General features: G+C 37.3%; 1 protein-coding gene and 1 pseudogene across 11 annotated transcripts; both read left to right on the top strand.

The window, feature by feature from the left end:
* Window positions 1–1,464: 1,464 nt before the first annotated feature.
* LOC141834774 (uncharacterized) lies at window positions 1,465–11,038 on the top strand. Of its 11 annotated transcripts, XM_074722139.1 has the most exons (18): window positions 1,465–1,564; window positions 1,717–1,841; window positions 1,972–2,203; window positions 4,090–4,248; window positions 4,320–4,345; window positions 4,427–4,670; window positions 4,820–4,971; window positions 5,148–5,224; window positions 5,307–5,406; window positions 6,295–6,378; window positions 6,566–6,651; window positions 6,736–6,826; window positions 7,496–7,617; window positions 7,719–8,362; window positions 8,434–8,619; window positions 8,945–9,065; window positions 9,139–9,246; window positions 10,781–11,038. In XM_074722139.1, the coding sequence occupies exons 2-18, from the start codon at window positions 1,762–1,764 to the stop codon at window positions 10,894–10,896; spliced, it is 2,628 nt and encodes an 875-aa protein (XP_074578240.1). In that variant the 5' UTR covers window positions 1,465–1,564; window positions 1,717–1,761; the 3' UTR covers window positions 10,897–11,038. The 11 variants fall into 11 exon arrangements, with proteins under 11 accessions (XP_074578240.1, XP_074578231.1, XP_074578236.1 ...); XM_074722130.1 differs by lacking the exons at window positions 1,717–1,841; window positions 1,972–2,203 and adding exons at window positions 2,995–3,085; window positions 3,153–3,268 and having other exon boundaries at window positions 4,090–4,195; window positions 4,320–4,670; XM_074722135.1 differs by lacking the exons at window positions 1,717–1,841; window positions 1,972–2,203 and adding exons at window positions 2,995–3,085; window positions 3,204–3,268 and having other exon boundaries at window positions 4,090–4,195; window positions 4,320–4,670.
* Window positions 11,039–12,802: 1,764 nt separating this feature from the next.
* The window catches only part of LOC141834447 (uncharacterized), a 4,471-nt pseudogene continuing 4,022 nt past the window's right edge, over window positions 12,803–13,251 (top strand).

Below are 13,251 nucleotides of genomic sequence, written 5' to 3' on the forward strand. Positions count from 1 at the left end.
AAATCAAAAACCAACAAGATAATCTCATCACCAGTTTTGGAAAATAACACACAAAACAAAAATTAAATATAATGAAAACATGAATGAAAACAAATAAGAAAAAAAGAAAAGTAACCGAGGAGTTCAAGAAAAAGTCCCAAAAAAATTGCAAACAACAAACATAAACATGAAATAACACACATAACACACAGAACAAAGATAAAATGAAAAAAGAAGACCAAAACATACCACCAACACCAACACCACACCAAACCAGAAAAATAAAGACTCAAAAACGGGGAAAAAGGACTATAAACCTTGAAAGAAGTTCACACATGCCCATCATTATCAGGAGAGGAACACCATTCCGTCGCAGCATTTTGTACGAACATGTAAATTAAGTTTCAACTTAAACCAACGTTTAAAATCTTAAATTTATTATTATTATTTATAAAAAAACAAAACCTAAAAGATGATATCTTGGATTAGAAAGAACCTAAACATCATTATTTTTTTAATTAAAAAATATGCAGTACTTTATAGTTGTTGGATTCCGATGAGAATTTAAAAGCTAGCTAAGGATAATCTAGTTTATACAAGGCACGATTCCTCCTCCCTTTTTTTTTTAAATCCAGAACAAAAATTAATTTAGAAAAGGGAAAGATTGGATTAAGCATAAAGAGATAATTTAGAAAAGGTATGATTTGCCACAACCTTGGCAGCAAGTTCAAATGTTTATTGCATTTGCAAAATCATTTGAGATTTGGGACCATAATTTGTTTTGTTCTAAATTAGGTTAATTCTTTTTCTTTTTTTTTTAAAGGAAAGTTCAATTTTTTTTTTAATTTTATGTGGTTATCAAAAAGTATATAGTACGTATTAGTTATCATTACTGCCTTCCTTCTAATTCAATTCTCAGTAGGTGGAACCTCACTGAGAGGTTTGATTACATCAACCACCTCTAAGTACAGTTGGCATGTTTATCAAAATAAAGTTACATTTCAAAATAACAATAGTTTAATAATATTATTACTATAGATATTTAATATTCTATGAAAATATTTTTTTAGTAAAGGTTAAAAAAAGTTAAATAACTTATATCACTATCTTAGCTACTCTAAATACTGAAATTATAGATCATTTATAGTTTTACTCTTGATGGATTAAGCTAGATGATCATCAAATTCAAAATTCACAAAATTTAATTAATTTTCAAATGATAATAAAGTGGACCGTCAATTCAAATATTTATACAACGAGAGCTTTATTATGACTTGACTTCACATTATTATACTGCGAGCTACATGTTTTATAGAATTCCAAGTTTATTCGTGGAAAAATATATCGGCCGTTGGATACTGTGCTGATCAAATCCAATGAGCGGCTTGGATGTAAAGTTACATGCACTGAGCGGCACATAATGCCCAGTTGAAATGCCGTAAATGCCCTTATTGTGCTTTCCTCGTCGACTCGACTCGACTCGACTCCCAGCGCGAGCTTCTCTGTCGACCAAGATCGAGATGTGCTTCTTCGTGATGTAAAGGATTGCCTTTTTTTCTTTTCTTTTCTTGCACAATCAAGTCAGGTATATATAGCATCTTTTCTCGTCCTTTTATCAATTTTCCGGTGTTTTTTTATTGGATTTACTCGATGAATCTTGACCCTGTAGTGTTAATTTCATTTTTTAAAATTGATTCTCGAAGTGTAGTTGTGGACTAATCTGTGATTTGGGATTAGGGTTTCGGTGCACTTTGATTAGGGTTTCCGATTGCGTGGGGACGCATGTGCCGGCTTCAAGAGAGGTCGCTATGGAGTCGTACGGCGTGCGGCAGAGCGCCTGTGCTGCGATCGAAACATGTCACGTGAGTGGTCGTCACTCACGTGATCAAATAAGGCCGTTTTAAGTGTAATATAATATAGATAAAATAGAATTCTTGTAGTAGTATTCAAAATTTCTATAGAAGCTTCGCATCCTAATTTTGAATTTAACAGCTATCCCGTTGCCCTAGCCTCTGCCCGTTCATTTTCCTCCTCCCGCACACTCGCAGTCGTTTGCCGGCGATCGGCTGGCTCCAGTTGCTTCCTTCCCTTAGTCCTCCCGCTGCTTGGGGCCGGAGATCAGCACTGTCCACCTTCCATCTGTTCGGAGCCAGAGATCGCTTGGAGCCGTCATTCGTTGCCCTATCCACCTTCCATCTATTTCGATCCGAGGAGATCTGCAAGGGTGAGTTAGTACGCTGTTCCTTTCTCGTGTTGCTCCTCCTCTTCTTCATTCTTTTACAACTTGTTCACGTCTTCACCGGTTCTTGAGAAGACCTTACCCCTTCGCCTGCTGGCTTGTTCACCTTGAAACCCTAGGCTCTTTCCTCGAAGTTTTGTTTCGTTTGGCAGTTGTTTCCATTTGAATATACGGTTCCATTGGAAGATCCCTATCCTTTTCGTAGCGGTTAGGGTTCTAGATTGAAACTTGCCATATTTGTTACTTTATCACTTTGGCATCGTTAGTTCACTTTATATTATACTTGTTTACTTATATTTGCTCTTGTTGTAGTATGATAAATTTGTTGGCAAGAGATGGTTCTAAGAATGGCGAAGTTGAATACGGTTGGGTAGCAGGAAATTTATCTTATGAAGTATCTTAACAAAAGTAAGGAAAATTGTTATATGTCCTAAACTAGATGAAGTTGACATGCCTGAATTAGATGTATGTAATGAGGATAAAGACCAATCTCTTTTTCTCGAAAAGTTGCCATGTTAGAAATTCTTATGGAGTGCATCATTATCTTTGATCGGAGGCCTAGATTTGTGCTGCCTCATTAGTGTTTCATTAAAAATGTGTGAATTTTTGTGACTGATGAAATTTGAATTGAAAAACTTATTGATCATAGTTGAGCTAAGTAGTTACACATACCAGTATCCAGGCATTCCAAGTTTTTTTTTTCATGTATGAAAATATGTATTAGGAATATAGAGCCTAAAATAATAGAAACTAAAATATGAAGATAACTTTTTCAGTACCTTGCCAAACCAGAAGACAGAAATGTTCCATTGTGGACGGAGTTGGAATACCACTAGCAAAGTCAATATTTTGGTCGATTATATAGAAGTAAGATACTATTATATCAGTAACAAATATGCTTTATGTTTTATGTATGTTAATCTTTATTCTACAGCCTAGACTCTTGGGAAACTGAATTTCTCTGCACATCTTACACCCTGATCAGCTGAAAACAAACACAAGTCAAAATGCGGTGCTGCTGAGAAGGAAAAGCGTGCAAAGTAAAAGCAGGTCTTCATTAGATATTAATTGAAACATTTCATTTGTCTATGACAATGATATTATATTTAGCATTTGAATCTTGGGCACTGTTTGGATTGGTCGTGAACTCTTAAACACTTCTAATTTTATGCATTTCTCCTTTTTTTAATCATATATAAATATCATATTCACAATGCTGGGACTAACACAGGTTATTTATGTGTGTATAATCTTCCCGTTGTGAAGTTGTTTTCGACGATTTCTTGAGTTAAATATTAGAAAATGGCCAGATAAGATCAAGGTATATTACACTTGGGTGGAATAATATTGGATATAAATCCGTAGATCTTCTTTTAGCACTTCTTTTTAGTGTATGATTTGGTAATCACATTTCTAAATTAGTAGGTTTCTAGGAAATTTTTGGACCAAAATTGTTAAAGAAGGTTGGCTTGGTCTGCTTAAGTTATTTAGAATCTAGATCCAGACATTGTATTGGTACATGGATATAAGGCATTTGCACCAAAGAGAAATTAAGATTCATTCCTATTTTATAACATTGATGGAGTTTATTAGTCTTATGCATTAAGGTGGAATTTGTCCAACTCCATTCTAACTTTTTGCAAAGCTTCATAAGTCTTCATTTTTGCATCATAATTGTTTCTTAACAAACTCATGTACTTGAGCTTTGTTATGTTGTTAATTTCATTATATCAGTTGTGCTCTAGACTCATGCTCGTTCCCTTTGTTTTCTTTTTTATCTTTAATGTTAAAATTGTAGTTTGGCATTTCAAGGATTATAGTAGATGATTGTGTATTGTTACTTGTGTTATTTTACTTACTTTTTCTTCCAGGCTAAGCAGAAGCATAATAATCATAAAGGTCAAGAGAACGGAAAAAATGGAAGGTGTTATCTAGTTCAAGAAGCACTCTATCAAACTCTAGAAGAAAGGTCCTCAGGTTCCTTCTCTTTCATGCCAGTAGGATTTACTATCCAAAAGACTGGTATACTGGTAGATATATCTGATGTTTCTGGCACTGTCAATGATGTTGCTGACATGGTTCAACATGATTTTTATGACAGAGATGCCAGTCCTATAACCTGGGACAGGTATATCAGAGCTTCGCTTGGCTCCTATCCACTTCCATTCTGCTGAATCCCCAAATTTGAATTTGGAACACCTGTTGCCGGCTTCCCCTCTGTCGCCTGTCGTTTTTGTCCTGCTCCGTCGGTCAAAGTCGAGCTTCTCAAATTGCTGAAATCACCATGATTCATGGCGATCAATTCACTGTGCACCCGAAAATTGATGACCCTTTTGCTGGCTACTCTCTCATTTCCCTCCTCCCTCGGACGCTAGGGATTGGGCTCCATGCTGATTCCCCTTCATTGGAGAAACATGAGATGGACACAATCAAAGCTGTTCTCCAGTCAATAGTAATACCTCTATCTTGTTCTCCATTCTCAGTTTCAACTGTTTGTTTTATTTTCATGAGGAAGGGTCGGCTTTAGGAAATTTTTGCTTGCTTCAGCTTAGATCATGACACCCAGGTTCTAATCAGGATGTGTTTTCTGTGCGTCACCAGGTTCACAATGGTTCTGGGGATGTCACAGAGCAGGCACAAACTATCACCAAGATCTGCCAAAACATGGTACACTCTTCTTTAGATGGGGGCGATACTATTCCTGCAGGCGGTATGGGTCAACCAGTTGGAAGGAGGCCAGTGCTGGGCCACAGGTAAAACAACTTTTGATTACCATTTCTAACTGTTAAACAAACACTTGAACAAGGTGCCTTTCCCATTGTCTAACCAAAAAGGTCTGAAAAGGATTATTTTGCATAAAATTGTAAGGGTTATGATAAGAATTTGTTTGAATTCTTGTTAGACAAATACTAAAAAGTGTTATTAACAGTAATTCTGGTATGGACGTCAATTTGAATACGCTACATGATCCAGAAGAGTTCTTCAGGACAGCTGAGCTGCTTGAGAGTAATCCTTCCCTATTCTCACATGATTCTTCATTTAATATTTTAGTTATTCTTCTCAGTCCCTTTTGTTTTGATGAAATTAGAAGATCAAATGCACGGAAAACTGAAGGGCCTGGATCTCACTGAATTGGAAAAGGATAAACATATCACTTGTCGCAAGCGCCGTTCCGGAATTTTTCCTGAGTATGTATAATTTAGCTGGTCCATTACTTTTTTATTGTCTAAGTTTGCTGTAAAAAGAGTGAAGATATGTTGTGCATGGATGAACTATGCTTTTTAACCTTTTCATGGGATCAATTTAAACTTGTTTAAGAAGCCTGATTTCATTATTTTGGATTACTTGTTCTACAATGAGAGTTACATAAACAAAAGTGAATGCCAATGACTTGTATGCCTGGGACAAAGGTTCACAAATTAGTGTGTCGTTCATATGGATGATTAATCTTCATTGCATCATTACACAATACAAGTTTACATACCGAAGTTGCTTTTTACAACAATTAGTAATATTTTTTTGAGCTTCAATATTGCCTCTTGTCTTCTTGTACCATTTTTTGACCTTCATGATGTTTGCAAAACTACTTGGTTTAGATTGAATGTAATTTCGAAATTATAACATGTCAGATATGCAGTCCTTTCTATCAAGATAGCAAGAGATGCCAAAGTCTTTTTATCATTTTTATATGCATTAATCTCTAAGATTATTTGTAAAATCATGAAGTGTTAAAATTTTTATGGAGTGTTGTTGAGGTAATTACCAGTGATGAATGTTTGCACTCTTGCAATAACTGTGTAGTGTTATGAAAACTTTAAGAGATGATTTCTAGTAATTTATTAGTTAAGTCACCTTCAATATAGTGGCTTATTTGATGACTTGATCTGATGGACAAGTTGAAATCACTTGGATGCTTAAAGAGTTGAAGTGGCTTTGAGTCAACAGATAATATTGCTACTATGTATTTCTAAAAAAAAATAATTTATCTATTATGCATGCCAAGCATGCTACTTTGACTGAGGTAAAATTTCCCTGATATATTCTATATTATGATTTTTGCTTTCTTTCTCTGTCAGGAGAACATATTCAATGAAAGGGTATAATGCATTTGAAGATTTTGATAAAAGAATATCTGAATCATCGCTGAAATATATCCATAGGTACCACAGCTTTTTTTTTGATTTTTTTCATCATCTTTATTCTTGTTTCCTTTCTGATTCTCCCAATCATAAACATCTCAAAACACACATTGTCTTTTCCATTACTTTGTATTCTTGATGACCAGTATGGGTATTTTGTTTGTTTGAATGAAATACTAAAGCAAGTTATCAACTCGTTCTACCACAGTGATTGTGTTAAAGACGTTGATTTTTCTGAACTGGACCATATACATGATCCAGTGGAGTTCTTCAAGACCTTTGAGCGGCTAGAGAGTAATCCTTTCCTGCTTAAAATATTATACTGTCATTTAATTTTTTAATCACTCTGTTTCTTCCCTTTTGTTTTGTTGACACCAGATGCAGATAAAGTGCTAAAAAAACTGAAGGGTGAGGTTCCTGTTGAATCTGCAAAGGATCAGCTGACTACTTGTCACAAACACTGTCCAGAGTATGTCTAGTTTAGCTTGTCTACATGATTCCTTGTTTTCTAAATGACATTGTGGAGACAGTTAAATATAATGCACAGTGACAAACCAACTACATTTTAAAACTTCGCCCATATATGTAATCAATTTTATACATCACATTGTCTGCTTGATTTCACTATTATGCATCATTTATTTGTTCTATGATGCTTATGAGAAAAATAACCCTTAAAAATGATAACAACATTGTATGCTTAGAACAGAAGTTTATGCATTAGTAGGGCATTCATATTACTGAGTTTTCTTGAATGCTAAATTCATACTATTAGTTTATAGTAGTGAATTGCTTACAAAGAATGATCGGATAATAGTTTAGCAAGCTCAAATACAACCTCATCTTGTTGGACCATTGTTTGACTCCAAGTTATTTCTTCAAACTACTTAATCTTAGCCCCAAATATTTTGTTGAAATGTGTGAACTTTCCAATCATTATAAACGAGCAACATGATTTTAGATTCGATAACAACTAAGGAACAATATTTGCAAAATCTTGAAGAGCTAAAACCTATGTAATTTTCTTTAGATAAGTATTTGTCATGGGCGCTTCTACTCTTGCACTAGATATTTAGTTCTTTTTTTAAGCATTAAATTTTTATTTCTAAAATAGTCGTGTTGTTTTTTCGTGTATCAGGAGTTCCATTAAAGGCTGCAGTGCATCACAACATCTTGATGGGAGAATTGCTTCATCATCAAATGTTTCAAATAAAATCACCACAAATGAAAACCATAAACCTAGTTCATTGGATCAAGCTGGTAGTCTAGATTCCTTCTTTACATCTAATACACTTGTTGCAAAAGCTTGTTCAAGAACCCTACATGGGAGGAATCACTATTTATTTGTTTGTAAATTACAGATGCTACAGATGATAAGGAGATAAATACCAGTGATCTTCTTAACAAGCTGATGACTGTTTACAAAGATCAGAATAATGCTGATAAGACACTGGTGAGTGAGATATTGCAGATTGAGACAATTGAAGTTGGGAAATTACGGCTACCTGAGTGGCGTATAATTGAAAAAAATGATTTTGAAACATCCAAAAATAGAGTGATGCAAAAGACATCTGGAGACCATCAAATTCCTCAATCTTCACCAACCAAACAAAAAATTCCACCTCCACATATTTCAGTTTTGCAGTCACGGGTTTCAGTCAATAATTTGTCAGAGAATGCTCACATGTCTCCTCAGAATGATGATTCACCAAATGGAGATTCTTGTCTAGTTAGCTGCCAGCAGAAAATGCATCTTTCACCTCCTGTCGATATCAGTTCTCTTAATAAAAATGGTTTCCTTGCTAGAGATGCTTCCATTACACCAATTTCAGATGGTGAAAGCTTAAGCTTCAGTCATAAATTGCAGACTCCAAATAGCAATGCAAGTAAAACCGCTGTTAATATTTCAGCAGAGGCAGAGGGAGCAGCATCGGCATGCCTCCCATCTCAGAGTACCATGGGAGATAATCATTTGGAAGGGTTTAATAAGCAAAAGGATGATAAAGTAAGCTATTCTGGCACTGGAATAATTCATGTTGCTAATATCATATTCTAATATTCTCAGATATGTTTTAGGGTGAAGATATGCAACTTGATTCACTGCATGACCATCTTGATTCTGGAGTTAGGGATCAAACTTCTGGTGGAATGAACAAAAGCAGGTTGGCTTGCACATTTGAATTTTCTGATGAGGAACATGCGCCATCTGAGAGCGGTGTTGATGCTAATAGATGTGGTCACAATGAAAAACTCCAAATTCAGGCAAGTGCTTTTAGATGCATGGAGTTATGATGGTGTTTAAAGATTTTGGCTGCATAAATTTGTAAAGGATCACACACATTTATTGTCTTAGGAAGGTCATTTAGCGTTCATCTTCATCTAATGTTGACATCTAGATAATTTATTACGTTTATCTCCATTTTCATCTTCTGTTATATTTAAATGGTGTTGGGTATATACTTGTTCAACGATGATATTCACTGATGCATCGTTTGAGTATCTAATCCTGCAATACCTCATTCTTATTTACTACTGAATATTGCTTTGCTGTGATGATCCTCATATATATATATATTTATTTTTTTAGCTTCATGGACATTGTGCAACTTCTGGGATGTCTCAAAAAACAGGAGAGAATGAAATAGCTTCAGGAAGAACCAAAAACAAGCTAGAGAAAAAAATGTCTTCAAGAAGAAAGAGTCTTGCAAGTAATCTTTATCTGTTTGTTAATATCATTTTCTAAATTAAGTAGCTTTTGAAGCTTATTGTTTACAACTTTAGATGCTGGCATGAAATGGGAATCCGGTGTAAGACGAAGCACAAGAATTAAGTATAGGCCTTTGGAGTATTGGCGTGGAGAAAGATTCTTATATGGACGAATTCATGATAGTAAGTATCAGTTAACATCTATTTTAACTCATTGGTTGTTGTTTAGGCCTATTTAATATGTAACAATTGGGCATGCTTATTTTTTATTACTAAAGGTTGTTACAATTAATGAATCCAATCCACACCATTTAAGGAATTTTAGACCCTGCTTAAATGTATTGGGTTGATTTGAGCATGCCTTAAATAATCTATTTGTTGCCTTCTTAGTGAAGATCTTGCTTTCCATAAGAGTAGATTTTTCTGGATCTTGCTGTAGTATGAGAGAGTGTGATGTGCTTTCATCTCCCTTCTTTTGCCAAAATGCCATATTTTTATCTGCAATATGCTACTGTTCCTGTACGCTACCAAAGATATTAGGGTGTGTTTGGCATGGTGGAATAGAATGGAACGAAATTAGAAATAGACTTTAATGAAATGAAAAGGGAATGTTACATTTCTTTTTTTTTTGGAATGATCCATTCCTTTCTTTTGTTTGCTTGTGATAATGCAGGTGCTATAACTAGTTGAACGATCCATTCCTTTCTTTTGTTTTCTTGTGATAATGCAGTGCTATAATTAGTTGAATGTTCCATTCTATGTTCGATCCATTTGATTTAAGATTATTTGATTCTTACAGTCAGTGTGACTTAATAGGTTTGCCTAGTTTGTCTGATGTGCCCAATCCAACTTGCTTGTTGGGCACAAATGGCTTGGTCGGTTCACCCGCCCAACATGCTCAATTTTGTTGTTCCGTCTAGCTTGGCCAAGTATTATTGACTCGATTAGTTTAACCATTTTTGTTGGCCTGACTTAACTTGCTTTCTTATCTTTGACTCATCAGTCTTAGTGTGACTGGTTTGCCCGACTCCAGCTGTACACTTGATTTGTTTGACCCGACTGGTTTGCTCGGTCCATCTAACATGACTTGCTTGCCTTCCTTTTGGTACACATTCTATTTATCTTCATTTTTGTTTTGAAATGATAGCTTGGGAATGGTGATCTCCAGTTGGAATGGAAGGAATGTACGAATCATTTTCATTCCATTTCATTCCATCCTAGTAAACACACCCTAAATGTTTATCTTTTGATCTCTTACATGACTCCTATTTATTTTGATTTAAGAGGCTATTAGTAGAACTTAATGCTGTCTTATATTGTTTTGAGATCTGATCAATGCCATTTATCCAGCCCATGCAACCAATCCACAGTTCTTGCAGTAAGCAGCTAAGCAAAAATTCGAGCCACTAGAGAGTTTTTTTTTGAAAATGATGAAACTGATTGTTCTTGAAATGCTTTTTGAAGGCTCAACTTCTAGTATTGGTTTTATGTATTTTAGACCTTTGAGGGTAAGGAGGTTATAGCAAGTTTAGGTGCTTCAAAGATCGGTTTGGACTCCTATGGATGCATATTTATGTATTTGCAAGCGTTATAGTTCAGATCATTCATCCAATGCATCCTACCATACTCATCTTTGATATATATGCTAATTCACATGCAACTTCTTTTAGCTTTTGAAACTGTATCCGGCAATATTGAACAAATTAACATTTCTTAGGCCTGGCAACGGTTATTGGAGTGAAATATGCATCACCTGGGAATGGTGCGCTGAAGGTTAAGTCATTTGTCTCAGAAGAGTATGCAAATCTTGTCACCCAAGTAGGATTGCATTGACATCCAGCTTTTTTGGGGGGCATTTTGGATTATTATCATGTTATCCATCCAATCTTTTTGGTTGGACATGTATGTTTCTCTTTATTGAGGACCTTTATTGTGGATATGGGCTTGCCTTTTGAAGGTAAATCTGATTTAATATAGATACTCTTGGGTGCATAATGATCAAGTTTCTTCATACGTTTGTATAAATCCTCAAGAAATGAATGTCGAGGGTTGAAAAATTGCATAGAATTCTGAAATTTGTATTCTTTCAAATGATGGTAGTGTGCTGGTCCAGGCCTCGGATTATGGATGACTATTAATGCCCTCTTTACCACTTGATGTTGTTAGATTAGTGTTGTTCTATTAATTCTTCGTTGACATTGTAGGTAACACTCTTCTTAAGGTTTCCAATTACGACTAGAATTCACATTGTCAATTTATGACTATGTCTGATATATATATATATTCCTGTTGAGATATGTTCCCGAAAGTTTCGACCGTCTTCTTCAGCACCAATGTGCTAGAGGACTGGGTAGGAGATGAGGCGATGAGCTCTGGGGAATCACCTGCAACACTAAGATCGTGAGAAGGAAGGCTAGAAGTGTCCTGGCGCGACCACTTCGATACTTAAGTCAGTTCGTGAGAGAGGAAGAAGAAAGCAAGGATCAGTGTCTGAGGATATGAGATTGCATACCTCTTTTCAGTAACAAACTGACCTTTTGTATAATTTGCAAATGTTAGATCATATCAAAAATGTGACTAAAGTCCCATCACCGTTATGAATGTGTCAGAGGGTGGTGTATAGTCAACAATGACGTCCCATCGCTAACTTGCAATTAAGAATATATGTTCCACTATCTATCGAAGATTTGCCATGATGATATGCAGAAGTGTCAGAAGAACATTTACAACTGTACGATAGGGGAGTGACCTTTTCCGAGACTAGAATAGGGACATGGTGAGCCGTTAAGGATCGATTCGGCTCGGACCAATGCGAGATCGAACCGATTAGAGGGATCTTTTGACTGGCGACTCGATCCGGTTCTAGGGGACACCTGCCCTTAAGAGAGCCCGACCTGCCTGGGCCTTTTGAACGCTAGGGGAGTAGCTCCCCTGAAGGGGGTCCAGGCCGACTGGATCCATTCGGGCAGGGCGAGGGTAGCTCCGTTTCGAAGACCTCAGCTAAGCCGAACCCGTCGCCTAAACGTGAGGGGCCTCGATTCGGTGGACTTAGCAGAGTGGAGCCATATTGCGGAGGGTTCGGAACCGATTTGAGAATCGTTTCGGGGTTTCAAGCTTGCCCACTCCGATTCGGTATGCACGTCGGGATTTTAAGGAGGCGATTTCGGGGGACTCGGCTCGGTCCATGCCTCTGGTCACAAGGCATCGCACCCGACACCTTCCGTTGGATTCGACTAACTGCGCCCAACCTTTACGACCATAACACAAGCTTCCCTTCTAGTCTAATCGAAGGAGAAGAGAGTTTGATTGACTAGACCAGTGTGGCAGTGGACTCATGCCCTAGTATTATTGAATCGTTATGAAGGGTCCACACCCTCTAGGGGCGCGTGAGGAGAGATCTACGTGGCTCGCCAAGCCTGTAACGGTCTGATCCATCGATGACGTGGTGGATTCTTTTCCAACGTGTCATTAATGAGGGCGTGCCGGCATGGTGTCCGACGAGACAGGTGAATCGTCATCATGGCGTGGAAAATCGGTTTAGGGAACTGGGCTCATCGGACGATTGTTATGTGTTCCCGCCCTCTATCCGCCGCCCGATCAGACGGCTCCGCTTGACTAGGGCGACGGATATATAGGGTAAGTCGTCAGGCGCGTGGCGGCCGAGCGGGCTGAGATCACCAAAGGTAAATGGCGGGGGTTCAATGGTTATCTCGAGGAGTACAAGAATATCTCCGCAAAGATGATGCAGCGTGGTTTTGAAGGGGCTTTGAAGCAAGTGTGTCAGTCGGGCGTGATTTCCCCTGGTTCATCCATGGATTTCTTAGACCTGGATAAAGTATGGGCAGAATTACCTGAGGCAGAGAGGTTAGGCAAATGATGTAATTGGCTCGGATAAAAATGTAATATGTCTTTTTTTAAATCAATGATAATCCGTCTCGCCTCTCTCCGTCTTTTCTTTGTCCCCCGCGAATTTGATTGAGCTATGCGTGGAATTCCTCGTAGTGTCTTAGCCGCCCAACCATATTAGTGGGCCTGTGAGTGGGGCGGTGGGAAATACCTAGCGCCCTGCTGATGCGGTCTGGAAAGTGGCTTCAAATGCTTTGTCGTACTAACAGGCCGAGGCCTGGAGTTGATTAGGGTCGTGCCGCCTCCTTGGTGGTAGTTCTCGGAGGAGGGTAAAGGCCTGTA

The sequence above is a fragment of the Curcuma longa genome, chromosome 9 (genome assembly GCF_044706935.1).
Source record: "Curcuma longa cultivar G26 ecotype Majalengka, Jawa Barat chromosome 9, ITB_CL_G26_1.1, whole genome shotgun sequence".
Taxonomy (NCBI): domain Eukaryota; kingdom Viridiplantae; phylum Streptophyta; class Magnoliopsida; order Zingiberales; family Zingiberaceae; genus Curcuma; species Curcuma longa.